General features: G+C 39.1%; 1 protein-coding gene across 10 annotated transcripts; it reads right to left on the reverse strand.

Moving 5' to 3' along the window:
* Nucleotides 1-519: 519 nt before the first annotated feature.
* LOC144023904 (myogenesis-regulating glycosidase-like) lies at nt 520-16,701 on the reverse strand. 10 transcript variants are annotated; one of them, XM_077529847.1, is made up of 16 exons: nt 16,572-16,701; nt 16,292-16,480; nt 14,149-14,339; nt 13,897-14,041; nt 13,708-13,805; nt 13,528-13,605; nt 13,314-13,417; nt 12,508-12,596; nt 12,279-12,418; nt 11,202-11,380; nt 10,709-10,796; nt 10,311-10,349; nt 9,989-10,161; nt 9,850-9,903; nt 9,692-9,770; nt 4,771-4,969 (listed from the first exon to the last, which is right to left on the reverse strand). In XM_077529847.1, the coding sequence occupies exons 2-16, from the start codon at nt 16,437-16,439 to the stop codon at nt 4,919-4,921; spliced, it is 1,656 nt and encodes a 551-aa protein (XP_077385973.1). In that variant the 5' UTR covers nt 16,440-16,480; nt 16,572-16,701; the 3' UTR covers nt 4,771-4,918. The 10 variants fall into 10 exon arrangements, with proteins under 10 accessions (XP_077385969.1, XP_077385967.1, XP_077385968.1 ...); XM_077529845.1 differs by lacking the exon at nt 4,771-4,969 and adding an exon at nt 9,361-9,583; XM_077529846.1 differs by lacking the exon at nt 4,771-4,969 and adding an exon at nt 9,361-9,583 and having other exon boundaries at nt 16,292-16,471; nt 16,572-16,643.
* Nucleotides 16,702-16,866: the final 165 nt, after the last annotated feature.

Consider the following 16,866-nt stretch of genomic DNA (forward strand, 5'->3'; position numbering starts at 1 on the left):
GTGCAACGGAATACATTTTCAAAACAAATGAAAATAGCTGTAAGAAATGCAATGTGTGGCCAAGCATTTGAAAACAAAAGAGCTACTTCTCTAATTTTTTAATCTCAGTATCCAGCCATACACTTCAACTCTCTGGCCTCACACAATGAACCATCAGATGATTTATTGATCTGAACCGTCTCCAAAGAACCTGTATAACTGTTTCATCACATCGCTATTATCACCCCGTGATGAGTCGGGTGTCAGAAAGTTCCAAAAGTCCCTCAAGGGCAAATCTTTCAATACTATATTGAAAGGCACATTATTTTTCACATATTGCAAACCTATAAATGCTCCAGTTTTTCATTGCTTTATTTATTGCATGGCCTTTTGAGTGACCTTAATTTTTGTTCTTTTACCTTTTTTGCTCCTGCAAGTCTGAAATTTGTAACACGTAAAAAATGCTATCCATGGAAGTAAATGTCTTAATGAAATTGCATGTGAAGATACTGTATTTAATGAAAAGCGGTGCAGGACAGATACAGTTAAAAACATTTATTGCATTTAAACAAAAATAAAAACAAATTCACCAAAAAACCCTCACAAATAAGTGTACGGCAGCCAAACAGCAATAAGCAAAGCAACATTGAGTCCGAGATAGTTCTTGTCATAAGGCAAGAGCCTCTGTGACAGAAATAGCAACGGAGTGAGAACTGCTATATATAGGTAGGACTGTTCGGATGGAACTATGTCAGGGGTACACACAGATACGACACAGGTTAATGTGTAAGCTACATGTCAAAGTCCACAGTCTGCTTGCAGGCAGACTGTCAAAAATAATAAGAAAAATAATAATGCAATACGCATTTATGGAGGTAGCCTAGTCCAACTTCACTCAGAAACTTTATGGGGAAAAAAAAACAACTTCTTTGAAGGAATCAAAACACATCACAACCAGTATACAACATAATAAATATGTATGAATTATGTAATATGGTAAATGTTATAAGGGGATGAAGCCTTATACATTAAACTGGGCAAATATTAGGTCTGAAGAGTTTCTTCTTGCATTTAACACTGTTGTGTTGTGCAATACTAACAGATGAAAAACGGTACAAATTTGTATATGCCACGTCAAGATATCACAGAGATTCCCATGAATTCAAACCTAAATTCACAAATAACCTTATTTTCCCATGTGGACAAGCTAAGCTGTTTTGTAACAAATTAACATGATCTTGGTGGGGGTGGGGTAAGCTTTTTGTGGGTAATTAATTAGACACCCTAAAATAAAACACAGTACATAATTCACTCATGCAAATAAAACCATCCTCCATTAGGTCACGATGGTTGACACCCGACAAATTATTAAACCGCATTTCGAGTTTTAAAAGGCACATACAGGTAGAATTCTTATCAGTCACTTCAAACTGAGCCTGAGAGAGGGGTTACCTGAGAAAGCTTATCACATGTTTAGTACCTTTTTCGCGACTTTCACAGATATACATGTGCTATAACTGCATGTGCATTTTGTAAATATTAAGATGATTAAAAGCAAAATAGGGTACAATTACATTTGCAGTTAAAATTGTTCAACCCCAATTTGACATTACATTTTTTAAAAATTATAAACATTCAGTTGATCAGTGGTAGATATTAATTGTGTTTCTTCAAATTAAATTAAAGGGGAAGTCAACCTTAAACATTTTTTACAATAATATATGTGATCTCATAAGTTTAAACATGACATTCTGATTAATATTACATTTGTGGAATATAAGTTATGCAGCAAATTCCAGACATTTTTATCCATCTCAGGGGGCGTTCATTTTGCCATTTGCTGTCAACTGAAGATGACATCATAGTTGCTCAGGGCTCAGGCAACGACCAATCACAGCTCACCTGTTTTCTAAAGCTGAGTTGTGATTGGTCATTAATATTTACCAGAATACCATATTTAGACACGTGGGGCTGCATAGAACATATTATCAAGATTTATTTTGTATTTTTTTGCTATGACTTCCTCTTTAAGTAATTTGGATTAATTAAAATGATTCCTGGTTTGTTGTTGCCATTGCAAACTTGTTGCAAACCAAGTTTGTGTAATCGACAAATAAATATAACAAGCAGTTAGGGGTTTTGTCATTTTGAGCCCAGTTGCATATCTGGTAATCAGCTAAAATAAAATTACAGGAATCTAATTTAATGCAGACACATACTGATACAATTCATCTCATTATTGCAGTATGCCTTGATTCACAGTAAGTATATTTCCATTTGAAGACATATTGGCATGTACCTACTATACATCAAATGTTCTTCCTGTCAAAATACAGGAAAAAAACATGAAATCTCTTTTAAAGATTTAAGGCTCTCGGGTACGATTTTGAGGCTCTCTGAGAGACTATTTCAATTTGGCCTATTTTAGTGACCTGTTTTAGCACAAGACCGAACACTTGATGATCAGAGAACATCAGAACTTTCCTACCAAACTCTTTAACTTGGCAATCCCCTGTTTTTACGCCCAAACAAAGTAAGCAATTTCATCCAAATCGACAGGATAATCTGTGAGGTGCAGTGGCTGTTTGATATCAAACCTCTCCCCTTTATAACTTTTCCAGCGACCAGCCGGCAGGTAAATATCCCGCTCCTGCTTTCCGGGCTCTAAAACAGGTGCTACCATGAGATCATCTCCAATCAGAAATTGGGAGTCTATTTTATAAGCTGTCTCGTCACCTGTGGCAATCCACCATAAGGGCCGTATAATTGGATCTCCGGTGTCCAGCACCTCACCAGCCAGTTCCAAAACCCGTGGTGCAACAATACTCTGATGAAGAGCGGTGTATTTGCGAGCAATTTCAACAACCTCATTGTCATATGCCCAAGGTGGGATCGAAAACTGCATGGACGGCATGAATGCTGACAACTCCAGCCAGCGGATGTAGAGTTCTCGGTCAGGTAATGCCTGATTTCCTTTGGTGCGGTTGAGATAGGCATTTCCCCCAATCATGTCTGGTAGAATGAACTGATAACCCAGAATGCTGATGGTAAGCACAGTGGGGATGAGAGATTTGAGCCCCAACTCATAGCCCCAAACGGAGTCCCGATCAATAGGCCTGAAAAAGCACGATATGTTCTGAGATTGGTAGCCGCTACGTAGTTCTGCTCTGTCATTGTAGGGAATGGCCATCTCTGTGTAGCGTCTTGTGAAAAAACTTGGATCGCGGATGGGTGTTCTGGTGCTAAACTTCCATGGTAAGTAGTTAGTTTCACCTGCGTCAAACTTGAAAGAAGATACCCCATATCTGGAGCGAAGTGAACGAAGCTGGGAGGAAAACCAATCACGTGCTTCTGGGTTTGTGAAGTCAACAATTCCACCAATGCCATTCCACCAGCGGACCAAAGCTGGCAGCTGGCCTGTGGGCTCCCTCACAAACAGGCCCCTCTCCACACATGTATGGAAGTTCTCTGAGTTGTAGTTCACAAAAGGGTGAATCCAGAGGGACACAAGGAATCCATCTGATTTGAGCTTTTGAAACATGGATGAGGCATTGGGGAACTTTAATGGGTCAAACTCAAATTCTCCATAGCGGGGTGTGTAGCGATCATCTAGCGCCAAGTGGCTGCAGTTAAAGTTATATTTCCGGATGTTGGCAGCATACGTCAGAAGTTTTTCTTGATTAATATCTGTTTTATGAAGTGCCCACGTGGACCAGATCGGGTGCTGAAACATGGCTTTAGCGGGAACTTTGTTTGGTTTGTTGAAGTATCGACGAACCATGTACTTGTGAATGGATGTCACATCTGAGCCAACGCATACTCTGTAGCTAAGTTCAGCACACGGAGCCTCCCCTGGGTTTGGCTTGAAGGGACTGTCATTGTACCTTGCTTGGAAATACATGGTTTTCTCCGTATCATTCCATCCCAAGTGGAATGGTACAGAATTATTAATTTTAATGGCCGTAGCATTAGAAGAAAGCCAATAGCTCTCCAAGATTCCTCCAAACTCATTGCGATTGGAGTAAATGTCACTAGTAACGAAGGGTTTGGGAGACTGTTGTCCGGAGATGGAAATCGGCCAGTGCTGAATAGCCGACACCGCACCACCATACCAGTGTGCAAACTTGTACGTCATTGCGTGTGCGACAGAAATGTCGGGAACCAGCTCCTCCCAACGCACACGGTAGCACTGCACCGTGTCTTTGGGTCGCACTGTCTCAATGAAGAAGTTGAGGCTTCTGTCAGTAGTGCGTCCACAGCTAAGAAGCTCTCCTTCTTTGGTGCAAGAGTCCAAATCCAATGTCCCTGACCTGCCAACATGTAAACACATTTGAGGTTTATACAAGGCAGTGTGTTCTGGAGTGCTTCAACAAGTTTAACACTCAACAAAAGTTTAATCTCAACTAGGAACGAGCACAACTCAATTGAGATTAATTGTGTGTAACTTGGCAAAAACTTAGAGCACAGCTTGACTGCAAATAATAGAGTTAAAGTTGAGTGTAAAGAAGACCAACCCATCCATACATGACACATTTAAACAGAAAACTCAATTTAACTGAAATGGTGACATGGGTATATAAAATGTTGGCCCTTAAGGTATGAATCAGAAGTTGACCAGAATCAACTCACCTAAAATCCATTCTGAAAACAATAGCTCCTCCCTGGTTGCGGATAATGTAACCATCTTTATTTAGGTCCAGCAGCTGTGTCTTCAGCAGTTCAGCTTTTCGGAGTGAAGCGATGTAATAAGACCATGCGGACACTGCTGCAATTACCAGAATCAGGCCAAGAACTCCTGCTCCGACTAAGGGTCTGGTGTCCTTGCTGTGTTTCTGCTTGGGGATAACATCTGTTATTGTGCCACCCGCTCCCCCGGGTACAACCTGGTACATGACTTGTGCTGTTCACTGGACAAATCCTTGGCTTGACACGCAATAGATCATTGAATTGTTCTCAAGGGAATTCTCTTTGTTGATCCCGGTCCAGTTGTCTGTCAGTCATGAGAGAGAAATAGAGATTTGATGTCAGCGCTACATTACTGTGACAGTGATGTGTTTATGATAACAACGCAACTTTCTACATGACATTACATTCCTATTTTTCTTCCGTCCATTAATATGAGATGTATCTACCACTACATAATTCCTACGATTCACATCATTCAAATTTCAATATATTCCATAAATGAATACCTTGCAGGCTATTATTTTTCTCATAAGGGAAATTCAGTTTTCCCAAAATTCAATATTTTCAACCAAAACTTCACCATTCACATCATTTCTTTCATGTTTTGGTTTTGTGGGGGTGGGATTTTGTTTGATTTTGTACGTATTCCTTGTTTCTTCCCTTGTCCCGTTATGTCTAACCACGTCCACCTGAGTGTGTCTTCCCTTCCCACTGTGTTGACCAATCAGCTCCCCAAGCCTCTTGTATCTTGCCCAGGTGTCTGTTGTTTTCTCGTTACCATGTGTATTTAGTTACCCTGCTTTCTTTCAGTTCTTGTTTTGTCATTGTTGCTGTTGCTGTTACTGTCTAGTTATCCCATGTTGTCCATGCCATGCCTTGTTGCCCTTGTGTTTTTGTCATTAGTTTGTTTTTGACCTTGTTAATTCGTATTTTTCCATAGTCCCTGGTTTACATTTTTTGTTAATTAAATCCCCTTTTTACTTGCATCCCTGCCTTGCCCTGTTTTTGTTGCCCCTTGCATTTGGGTCCTGCCTCCAACCTATTCTCACTGGAAAGAAAGAAAAGAAAAAAAAATACTCATGCACAATTTGCACATTCAACAAAACAGATTCACATCACCATTGACATTTTAAATTCATACCTTTAAGACATTTAATTCATCTTGATAACAATTTTCAACATCCTAAAATTGTCCATGTCCCTCAAAAAAATCCCCAGTCATTCCCATTCCACATCATTTCGTATCGTTTCGTTTTATTAAGTATCATTTGATATCATTCTGTATCATTCAACATCATTCCACATGCAACCACATTTTGCAACCAGTTTTTCCAGAAATTGTAAATGTCTATCTATTAAATATAGTCCATTTAAGAATTAAAATTTCACATTTATTTTTGCAATCTCTATATAGTGCACATACTATATTTGTCAGCACAAAGCCTCTGTTCCATTCCCAACAGCGTCTTGCGTGGTCATTTTGATACATGAAGTGATTTCACAGCACAAAGAAGATGTAAACTTACAAGGAATGCTTGATATTTAATAAATCTATTTCCAATTACCCACATGAGGATAAGGTAGACTTTGTCTGTTGCATTTTAAACATACAAGTTCAACTTAAGTCATTTATATGTGAGGAAGTAGAGGCAGAAAGGGTGGTTTTGGCCTTAAGAACTGTGCCAGTTGAAGGAGGCAGAGGAAAGCATACTAAACCTGGTTCATCAAGCAAAACAAAGCCAAGCTGGAAGTAAACTGACTGCCTTTGGCCAATTTGAAAACTTGGAAAAAATAAAGAGGAAAAGCCACAAAGAGACACATCTGCAAATTGCATGCACATTGATACAGATGCTATTAACTGTGCATTAGAATGCACATCAGATAAAAGGTAATCCAGTACTCTCTAATTCCCCTTACTAGTAACTAATTACCAATTGAATTGACTGATTCTGTGTTCAACCACCTTTCGTATGGATTTTCTGCAAGCAACACAAGTGATAAGATAAAGCCATCATTAATTAACCTAGCGTTGAAATCTGCTGGGACAAACTGTGTGGCTTTGACCATTTTTCGTATGTTTCAGTACCTAATTAGTGCTTATATCAGATACAAAGTGTTTATATGTACTGAACACCTGCAAGCCCGCATGTGAACATGCACAAAAAGCAAGTAAGCAACTACACCAGTGGCAATATTGGGCAGTGATAACACAGAATTACAATAATAATTAAATCATAAAAACAAAAATTTGTATTGACATTACATTAAGATGACCTGCAGGTACAGTCACAATATGCTGATATCTGAGTCACATTAGGATACTTACATGCGTCAATTTTATATTCCAACCAGTATTAAAAACACACATGGGAAAAATTGCAGGAATAAAAACAATCAATGGTGACTGAAATCATTTTAAACTGACTTCTGGGAGAATGTCCTTTGAACAGATGAGACCAAACTGCAGCAAGTTACATTAGCTGTGTGCTTAGAGATGCAAAAAAAAAAATATATATATATATATATAAATATATATTATATAATATAAAGTAAGAACACTGTGGAGAGAAAATGTGAGAAATGTGCTGCCGAGTGACAGAAAGCTTGGTCTCAGTTGGTCATGGGTCCTACAAGTTGAAAACCCAAAACATACAGCTAATAACCCCCCAAAACGGCTAACAACAAAACAACAACATGTAACCTGGCAATAGACAGATCGATATTGTGATTCACTCAGGGCAGTTCCCCACAATATCAATCTGGGACTGCTTCATGGTGATTTGCTCGGGAAAGGAGGGACATTCTGTACAATACTTCGGGCTGATTGGACTACGCGACATTGTGCACGTTTGTTTTGACCAATCAAGGCTATGGATGAGGATGTCGTCTTCGTTCTTGTTGAAGGGAGGGAAGCACGAACATCTTTACCAGCTAAATGCAAAACGTGCCTCTCGCTGTTAAACATTCAACAAGGAAACGGGAACTAACCTTAACCCCAATTCTGCAAGAACAGAATTAATTGCAGTGTCCATTCATCCATGTTACGTTTGTTTGTTTGTTTGTTTGTTTGTTTGAATTAATCTCTCAGAGCAGGGTTACTGATCATGATTTCAATAATATTTCATTTATTTGCCATTTTGTCTGTTTCGATTTATTTCAATCACTATTGTGGGTTGTTCTTTCTGTAACAGAAACAATTTTGTCCATGCGAATACTGTTAGAGACACATGACAAAGGGTATTCTAGATGCTTTTCACAACACCTGACAGCATAAACAGTTTGTAAGCATGAGTGTTGCGTTGTAGTGTACAAAATAGCATTGCCATCTATTGCCATGCCATGCATACAAATGCATTTGCAGTCATTTTTGTAATTTTGTTGGCCTGTATCCCATTGTATAGATTATGGAGCAGGTTTGAAAGCATTTCAGTTGTAGGGTTTCATTAATTACTCATTGTTCACTTAATACCATTTTCTCAACGTTATCTTAATCATTCACCCAGCAAACAAAACAGACCTGTCAATCAATGATTCAATCACTCAAAAATAGCCATAGGTTTATGTTATTTATTTATGTATTTATTTATTTGCACAGACGACACTCCAGTTATCCATTTTGCTGCTGAAAGATATTTCCAAAACCATTAGTTATTGTCATTCCCCCTGGTTAGTCACTGACATCGTGTCCTTTTCTTTTTAAGTGGTACGTGTTTTGAGAAAGATCAACATCTATATTCCCATCGGTGGCGTCAGTAACAATAAACAAAAACATGCTGATGAAGTCACAACGCAAGCTTGAGAGAAATAACTGGACGTGCACAATACGTTTACGTCATCGAGATGAGTATTAATATTATTATTTCATTAAAATAGCAGTCAGACATTGAAGAAAGCGATATACTGTATAAAGTAGATGTACGACTTTTCAGTCCAGTTGGTCACACACACAAACGTTATTTGAGCGTGCGCGCGCCGAGGGCAACGTGCCAAAACATAACGGTGGCAAAATAGCTGTAAAACTCGTGCAAGTTGCCACCGACCATTCCATCGTATTCGCATGCTTTAAGTAGGCATAATAAAAATGTTTTTCCTACCGAACCATGCAGAAACGAAGTGGGGTCGACTTGTTGTGCCATACACACAACTCGAAGTCGTAGAGAGAGAGAGAGAAAAAAAAAAAAGTTTCAAGACATGTTGCGAATCCGCCTAGTCTACACGCAATGAATCATGGGAGATGTAGTCAACTCAATTTCCAATGCAGAACGTCTCACCACACCTCGTTACAAGTTCCTTGTTATTTGTCAAGAAATATTCCATCGGGGCCCTGTAAAAAAAAATTATCACTTTGGACCCCACTACTTAAAAATAGTATTTACTGATGGTTGTTTAAATGCCTGCTCGTACCTCAAACATGATGCACAAAGGAAACAGCCTCTTCGAAACTCTCAAATTATTTCGTCCGTCTATGGTCACTTGTATCTTCTCTCAACATGCATCAATCTTTTTTCAAAGCCTCCAAGGGGTTTTATGTCGACACTAACTCCTGCTGACTGAGAGTTATCTGTGACAAGAACTGGTTTGTCAACTGTCCACAAAATGTCCAAGTGTTGTTTGACAGGCATCATCATTTTAGTCCAACCCACATCAACAGAACCAAGAAAAGAGATGTGGATTCAGCATTATTGAGATTGGATGTATTGAAATACAGTATCAGGCTCTATTTATTAGCTTCATTCATTCTTATACAACAAACCATATAACAGTTAAAATGATAAACAAAATTATCCATAAATGACAATATAAACATTTCAGTAAGTCAAAACTGATTCTCAAATATTCTGGGTCTTTTTTTCTTTTTTTTTTAGTGGAGCTTGGTTTTTACTGCTGCCTTTAGTTTTCTGTAGAAGTAGTCAAAGTTCTGAAAGAGAAATAAGAATATAACCACATCATTAGGTGCACTTTCATAAAGCAATGAGCTCCATCCAACAACGTATTAAGCAATATGTTTATAAAATGGTGAACATACCTGTATTGCATAGTAAACAATGCCCAAATATGCCATGATGCAGCCACCCAGGAACAGATCAAAAGCAGCAGGCTTCACCCTACAAAAAAGAAAAAAAAGAAAAAACGTTTTTTTTTGTTTTGTTTTTTAACAGAGGACCAAATAAAATGCACATGTACCTGTACATCACTACTGGCTGGTTCATTTGATCAAAAAAGGTAATATCAGGGTCCCTGTGTGGAAAAGGTTACACTTGTGAGTCAAAATGCAAGTTTCAACGCAGGTGAGCACTTAAGAGATTTTTGTTTTTCATGCTACCTCCTGTCCTGTCTAAAAGTGTGTCTGTGGACTTGCTGTAAGTATTGTTTGAATTCATGCTCCAGCGAGTTGATGAGCAGGATGTGAGCAGGCTCTTTATCCATCAGCTGCGTGGCACGAGGGACTGAAGTCAGGAAGGACATGAGACTGGATATTCGACTGTCATGGAAGTCCTGCAGTCACAAAACGAAAATGTTGTCATAAATACTGTACAAATCAAGCGCTAAAAAGTAACATGTTTCTATGGGGGGAAATGTACGTAATATCGGCACATGAACACTAGAGGGCAGCAATCCATTCATGTTTTCTATGAGACGCTTACCAACCGGCCTTTGAAGAGTTGAACGTCTTGTGGCAAACTCTTAAAGTAAGACAAGAATAACAAATTAACAAAACTATTTTGTTATGGACTATATTTTGTGATGTGATTATTTATTCTACGGTCTTGTTTTTGCTTGTTTGTTTGTTTGTTTGTACTATAACCAATGGAAAATGGCTGAAAAGTAAGACTTTTGTATGGTAAGCTCAAAAGTTGTTTGCACATTTAATTGATACAGTTTAAGATCTCTTTATTAGTGCACTCTTTAATATCACTAGTTCACTAGAACACACTAGTCGAATGACTAGTAACTTATTTTCTCACTACTACTACTACTTTGGGCCTACTTGTACAAATAATTCAATTAAACCTAAACTACTGTTACTATTATTTTTCCTCACCTTGTCTGAAAAATTGTACATGTGTCGTGCCAGCGCTTCCGCTATGATGATACCATTCCGTTTAATTTTCCGCAAGTCCACTTGGGAACTGTTACAAGACATTTGAAAAATTATGAGTAAGACACTTATGGTAACATCTCATGTCAATATTGAGCTGAAGCCTAAACTAGCTGACATGGGCAGGAATAATATTTAAATTCCACATGGGAATATCCAAGCCCATATTTGAACCCAGAACCAAGTAATTTTTATTTTGGGGGGTATATTACATTAAGAGTTTCAGTCTATGGCGCTTTTCTGCTCCGCCCTAATGTGACTGACAGCTGAAACTTAGCTTAGCAGGTGTCAAGAACGGATTGTTCATTATTTTTCTCAGTGCTGTAACTCCCCTGAAGACTTCTGAGGGTCACAAATTGACTCCTGTCACCCAGTTCTCGACGGTGTACACACACGTATAGCCGCTCAAAACGAACATAGAAAAATGAGAACCAACACAGTGTCGAGCAAAGAGCCCCGTAGCTCAGATTTGGGGTCTTCCAGGTGAGACAGGGTGAATCCCGGTATCCTACGCAGGCTGTAGCGCTCGTGCTCCCAGGCGACCGTTGACTCCACAAGGTTGATCTTCTTATGGACCAGTTGTGTCTTCATCCATGGGAATCTGGAGGAAACCACCTGAAGATGGAAAAGATTACAGTATTATAAAATGACAGATACATTTGAAAAGAGCAATACGGTTACTGTATGATGTTGTGAGAATGCTGAAAGCATCTGATGCCACATTACTTACAGTACTATTCTCACAATTTAACATTTAAGATCAACTTTTCCTCATTCATTTTCAATGGGACTGACATTGAACTTTTTCTAAGTCCCACTTTCCACACCCACTTGCATACATACAACTGACCATCATTAGCAGCTCTCTGATACTGCTTAGTGGCGCAGTTGGGAGCGTGCATCGTTCAGTAACTAGGAGGTCGGGGGTTTGTATCCCACCTCCAACTGTATATTGCAAATATATCCAGGGTTCATTATGCTAAGGGATATACTAATGCTTAGCTAATTCTAATGTTAAGTTAGCATGCTAAGATAACATGTTAAGTTAGCTAATGTTAATTTAACATGCTAAGTTAACATAGTAAGTTAATGCGAATGTTAAGTTAGCATGCTAATGCTAATGCTAATGTTAAGTTAGCATGCTAAGCTAATGCTAATACTCAGCTAATGTTAATTTAGCATGCTAAGTTAGCATGCTAAACTAATGCTAAGCTAATGCTAAGATAGCACGCTAATGCTAAGCTCTAAAACAAAACACCAGGCTTATCAGTTATTGTGCATCCCTAATAAAAACGTTTTTAAATGCATTAACTACAAAACTTATACAATACTACTACTACTACTACTATGACTATTACTAGTCATTACTAGTTATGTAATTGCTTTTGATTTTAACATAATTTATCCTTCAATTTCCTTCATTGGCATTCAGCTTTGCATTCAGCTTTTAGCATTCAGCTTTCAGCATTCCCATGCAATTTCTCCAGAAATTGCACTTACTCTAGTTATTTACCTCGTCCAAATGTTGAATGAACACATACATGGGAGTGTCTGATTTAGGTGGACGTGACACGTGCATGTACAGTTGATCACCATTGGCCAGTGTATCCAAACACAGCACAAATGCCACATTTTCATGAAGGAGGCTTGATTCTGTTGTGAAGCATATATTTTAAAATAATAATAATAATCAATGTTCTCGATGGTCACAGTAGAAGGTTCAAAGTTCATCAGAAACTCACCAGCATGGTCCAGATTCTCTTCAATCCACCTCTTGGTGCCGAGGAAATTGTGTTTTCCTCCTCCAGTGAGGGAGAACATTAAATGATATCTAAATGATGAACATAAAGAAATGGGGATAGACTGATTATCAGCCAGGCCGATTATCGGTGCCAATATTTGCCATACCGGTATTGGCCTTTTTACAAATCTAAAGGCTGATGAAGCTGGCATCTCAATGAGCTGTGAATGCTTGAAAATGTCGCAAATTTGGGGTTTTCATCAGGATTTGTAAGATGTTCACAGACAGTTTTTACTTGTTGCAAAGAAATTTTGAAAATGTTCAATTTTTCACTGTCTGCAATAATCTTTTGAAACCTTTTACGAACCCTGATGAAAACCCCAAAATTATTTAAATTTGCACTTTAAACTGATTGTGCTGACACTGGGAACTCCCTACACTTTTTATTTAAAAAAAATAAAATGTTTTGTCAAAATTAAGAAATTATATTGAATTTTTTCCAGGCTCAGGCCCTCCTGGGTGGAGTTTGCATGTTCTCCCTGTGCCTGTGTGGCTATTCTGCACTGCGGTCTCCTCCCACATTCCAAAGACATTTCAATGATTTTTTTTTTTTTTTTTTACAGTAACATTTTCTCATACTGCAAATGAATAACGCTTGAAATATTGGTTATCTGCCTCCTTTACTACTACTAATCTGTATTGTATCGGCCCTGAAAAAAACAAAAAAACAAAAACATATCGGCCTATCACTATAACAAAAGTAAGCAGATTTTAATTTTGCATTTAACCTTTTGAAGTGTAACTGACCGCGGTCTGGTGCTTGGACTACTATAAAGCTTCTGGAAGAGACGCGCCAATTCGAGCAGGATGATGACACCGCTCCCATTAGAGTCGGCTCCATAGGACAACCACTGTGTAATATGAACACACCGTTATAGTTGAACACAGAGTCATAATGTTGTTGATCCATTTATAGTCTTCACATATTGTTTCACATATTTCCTGTAGATAGATAACTCACTGGTGCCAGTCCATATGAATCATAGTGGGCAGTGATCACAATTGTGGGTAAGTCATCACCGGCTCCAGGAAGCACTCCCTCAAATACACAATTCCGATTAAGTACAACACAAAATAAAGGCTAAATCTCATAATAATCAGGTTTGAAGAATTGGTATTTTTTTGAAAAATTCACACTTACTTCCAATGTAACCAGTGTGGTGTCAGTAATGGCCTTGATGGGAGCATTGTTGGTCACTAAGATCTGAAAGGCTGTTGCTGTTACCATACTTCGTAAGACTGTCACGGATTAAAACGTAACGGTTTAAAAGTACCATATATCATGGGCGATGAGGGTTTTTTTGTCAGTATGTTATGTTTTGTCAATCACCTCGAATGAATACAGATGAGGTCCGAGCAGATGCAGCCTTCTTCACCTCCTCATACATGTAGAGCAGCTGTTCATTCTCAGGGGCCACATAAACTGGCATGAGGCTCTCTTTCATCAAGGCTTGACTCTCGCTCATCATGAAGGACTGGAAGACACAGAATTATTTTTATTTTATTTTTTTACATTTGAATTCCATACAGGAATTTTACCCAAACTCAATTCTCACTAGTGTTTATGAGGTCAAACTGCTACCTGCATTGCTTCTGGTAAAATACTCGACATATTTTTGGGCAGCAGAATCAGTATGGCGGCTGCATGTTGTCGCTGAGCCTCAGAGTATGTTTTGGTGGTGAAGTCCACTACCCTCATAATGACACAGCGGCGGGTCAACACTGGCTCATCAACGGCCCGGGCCTCTGCCACCACGATGGCGCCTCGACAACCTAAAAATCCAGGAAAATAACCATGATGACAATATCCATCCATTTTGTTTATGACTTATCCTTATTAGGTTTGCGGGTCAGCTGAATTTGGATGACAAGTGGAAAACATCATCGTCTCCAGCCTACAGGCAAGCAACCAATCACAGTCACCTTCATACTTATTGGCAATTTACTCATGCATATTTTTGAAATAGGGAAGGAATCCAGCGAAAATCTAAATATGTTTTCATATAATTGTCAGGCTTTGTAAAACGCTTTGGGCACCGTGTGGTGTAGATGAAGCACTATATAAGTCTTCTTCATTTCCTATTTTGGTCAAATTGTCTTATTTTCATTTAAGAATTTAAGAATACGTGTTTTTGCCTCAAAAATAAAATTATATTAAGTTATGAATCCAACCACAATTTGTTAGCTGATGTCGGCATGATTAGTAAATTGGAATTTTAGGACAGAGTCCAAGCCCTAATTGTCACACTGTGGTAAGGTTGTCACGTCTAGGGTTTTTCTGTCTTGTCATTTCCTGTTTTATTTTGAAGATCCTGACTCTCCTTTCGTTTCAGGTCACTTGCCCTTCCTCATGCGGCGTCAGTGACAACCCTGATTCCTGATTGTGTCCACCCGTTTCCCATTACCCTTCCATCCATCCATCCATTTTCTTGACCGCTTATTCCTCACAAGTATCGCGGGGGCTGCTGGCGCCTATCTCAGCTGGCTCTGGGCAGTAGGCGGGGGACACCCTGGACTGGTTGCCAACCAATCGCAGGGCACACAGAGACGAACAACCATCCACACCCATAAGCACACCTAGGGACAATTCGGAGCGCCCAATTAACCTGCCATGCATGTCTTTGGAATGTGGGAGGAGACCGGAGTACCCGGAGAAGACCCACGCGGGCACGGGGAGAACATGCAAACTCCACCCAGGAAGGTCCGAGACTGGACTCGATTTCCCATTACCCTCATGTGTTAAATAGAATGCGAGAGTGTCTCTCCGTCTTGTGCCAAAGTGTTTCGTCTCGGTGCACTGCCTTGCTATCTTTTGTCTGATGTGAGAATTTTTCTGTTGTAATGTTACATAGCCACAGTGTAGTCTTTAGTTTCGGAGTGCCTTTTGTTGTTTTGTTTGTTACTTAGCTATCCTCCCTTTTGGAGCGCCTTTAGTTTTACCTTTTCATATGCTTTTTGTTTTGTTTCCCCTCAGAGCGAGGTCTTTTTTTGTTTTTGTTTTTTTTAAATCAACATCTGCCTTTGACGGCCAACCCTCCTTTGCACCTGAGTCGTGAATTGCCACAGGGTGTCACTAATATTAAAAATGAATTCAATGAATTGATTTCTATAACGATTCAGAGGGTTTGATATATGCTGATGTCATATTTATGAATGAAATATGATAACATCCACCACGAATGGTGCACCTGGATCGCGTTACACCACCTGTGTCACAACTTAGACCTGGTATCATCTGGTCTATGTCAGCAAATTGTCAGTGTATAATGGAAACTAGAATGATATTTACACACTTTGCCCGGCACAAAAATGAAGATATGCCAGTTTCTTTGCCAAGTGCACATGCACCTGTCTAGGAAAATAAAGGTGTAGATGTTAGCTAGAATTTCAGAATGCTACTACTCGTACTAGTAGAACACAGTTGTCAACTAGTGCACAGTTTTGCCTCACTTTAACTTGAAGTTGTTTTACTACTATGCCAAAGTTGTCTAGTGTGCAGAAATGCAATAGAGTAGTTGAAGACAATGGTGGAAAGACATTACAACTAAGACACAGTATGTCTACTTGTGTGCTTAATTGTCTTACTAGTCTACAATGAGTGTGCTAGCACATGTATCAAAAGCTGTATATCAAAAATATTGAATAAATGCTCACATCTTTCCAGAAATGTACTGGATGAAATACAATAACTTTTGATGTCACAGGGAATAGTCATGTGACCTTACCATGATTCTGTTTTGCCAGGTTGTATTGTTGCATCCTGTAGGCAGTGAACTCATAGGAGGATGCGGCAAAAGGAATGGAGCCATGCAGACAGTTGACACAGAGCAGGATCACTATGGCAGCAAACCGCAAGTTTTGCAGGAGGAGCATGATGCCACGTGCAACCCGGTGTTCTCTGTGGTCTACATAAACTGCACATTTAAAAAAATATACACATTTTCATGACCTGCTAGAACTGCAGAACATGACAAAATACTGTATAAACATCACCAAGTCCCTCACCTTCCTCATGAAATTGTTCAGGTCTTCCAAGACATCAGTTCTGTCCTGTCCAGTACAAACGATGTCCTCAGACTCCAGCAGTCTGCATAAGCCACAATTCGCCATCTGCTCCCAAGGGATCAGCTGCAGGCTAATCACAAAAAATCCAACCCCCTCAACAAGGACACTTCACTTCGGTATTCTGCTACTTACTTAGAGTGTTTGATGGATCCAGAAAAGTTGTATTTCAATTTACCAATAATGTATGTTTATTGTAGTTACATTTTCTTGGAGCGTAGAACTGTTCTGCAGCATC

This window comes from Festucalex cinctus, chromosome 8, assembly GCF_051991245.1.
Source record: "Festucalex cinctus isolate MCC-2025b chromosome 8, RoL_Fcin_1.0, whole genome shotgun sequence".
NCBI lineage: Eukaryota > Metazoa > Chordata > Actinopteri > Syngnathiformes > Syngnathidae > Festucalex > Festucalex cinctus.

Excerpts from the sequence above, each read along its gene's own strand:
- LOC144023904 (XM_077529842.1), bottom strand. The coding sequence starts at position 4,871 with ATGTACCAGGTTGTACCCGGGGGAGCGGGTGGCACAATAACAGATGTT. Across the intron at positions 4,290-4,608 it reads GTTTTCAGAATGGATTTTAG|GTCAGGGACATTGGATTTGG; the intron begins GTGAGTTGATTC and ends ACATGTTGGCAG.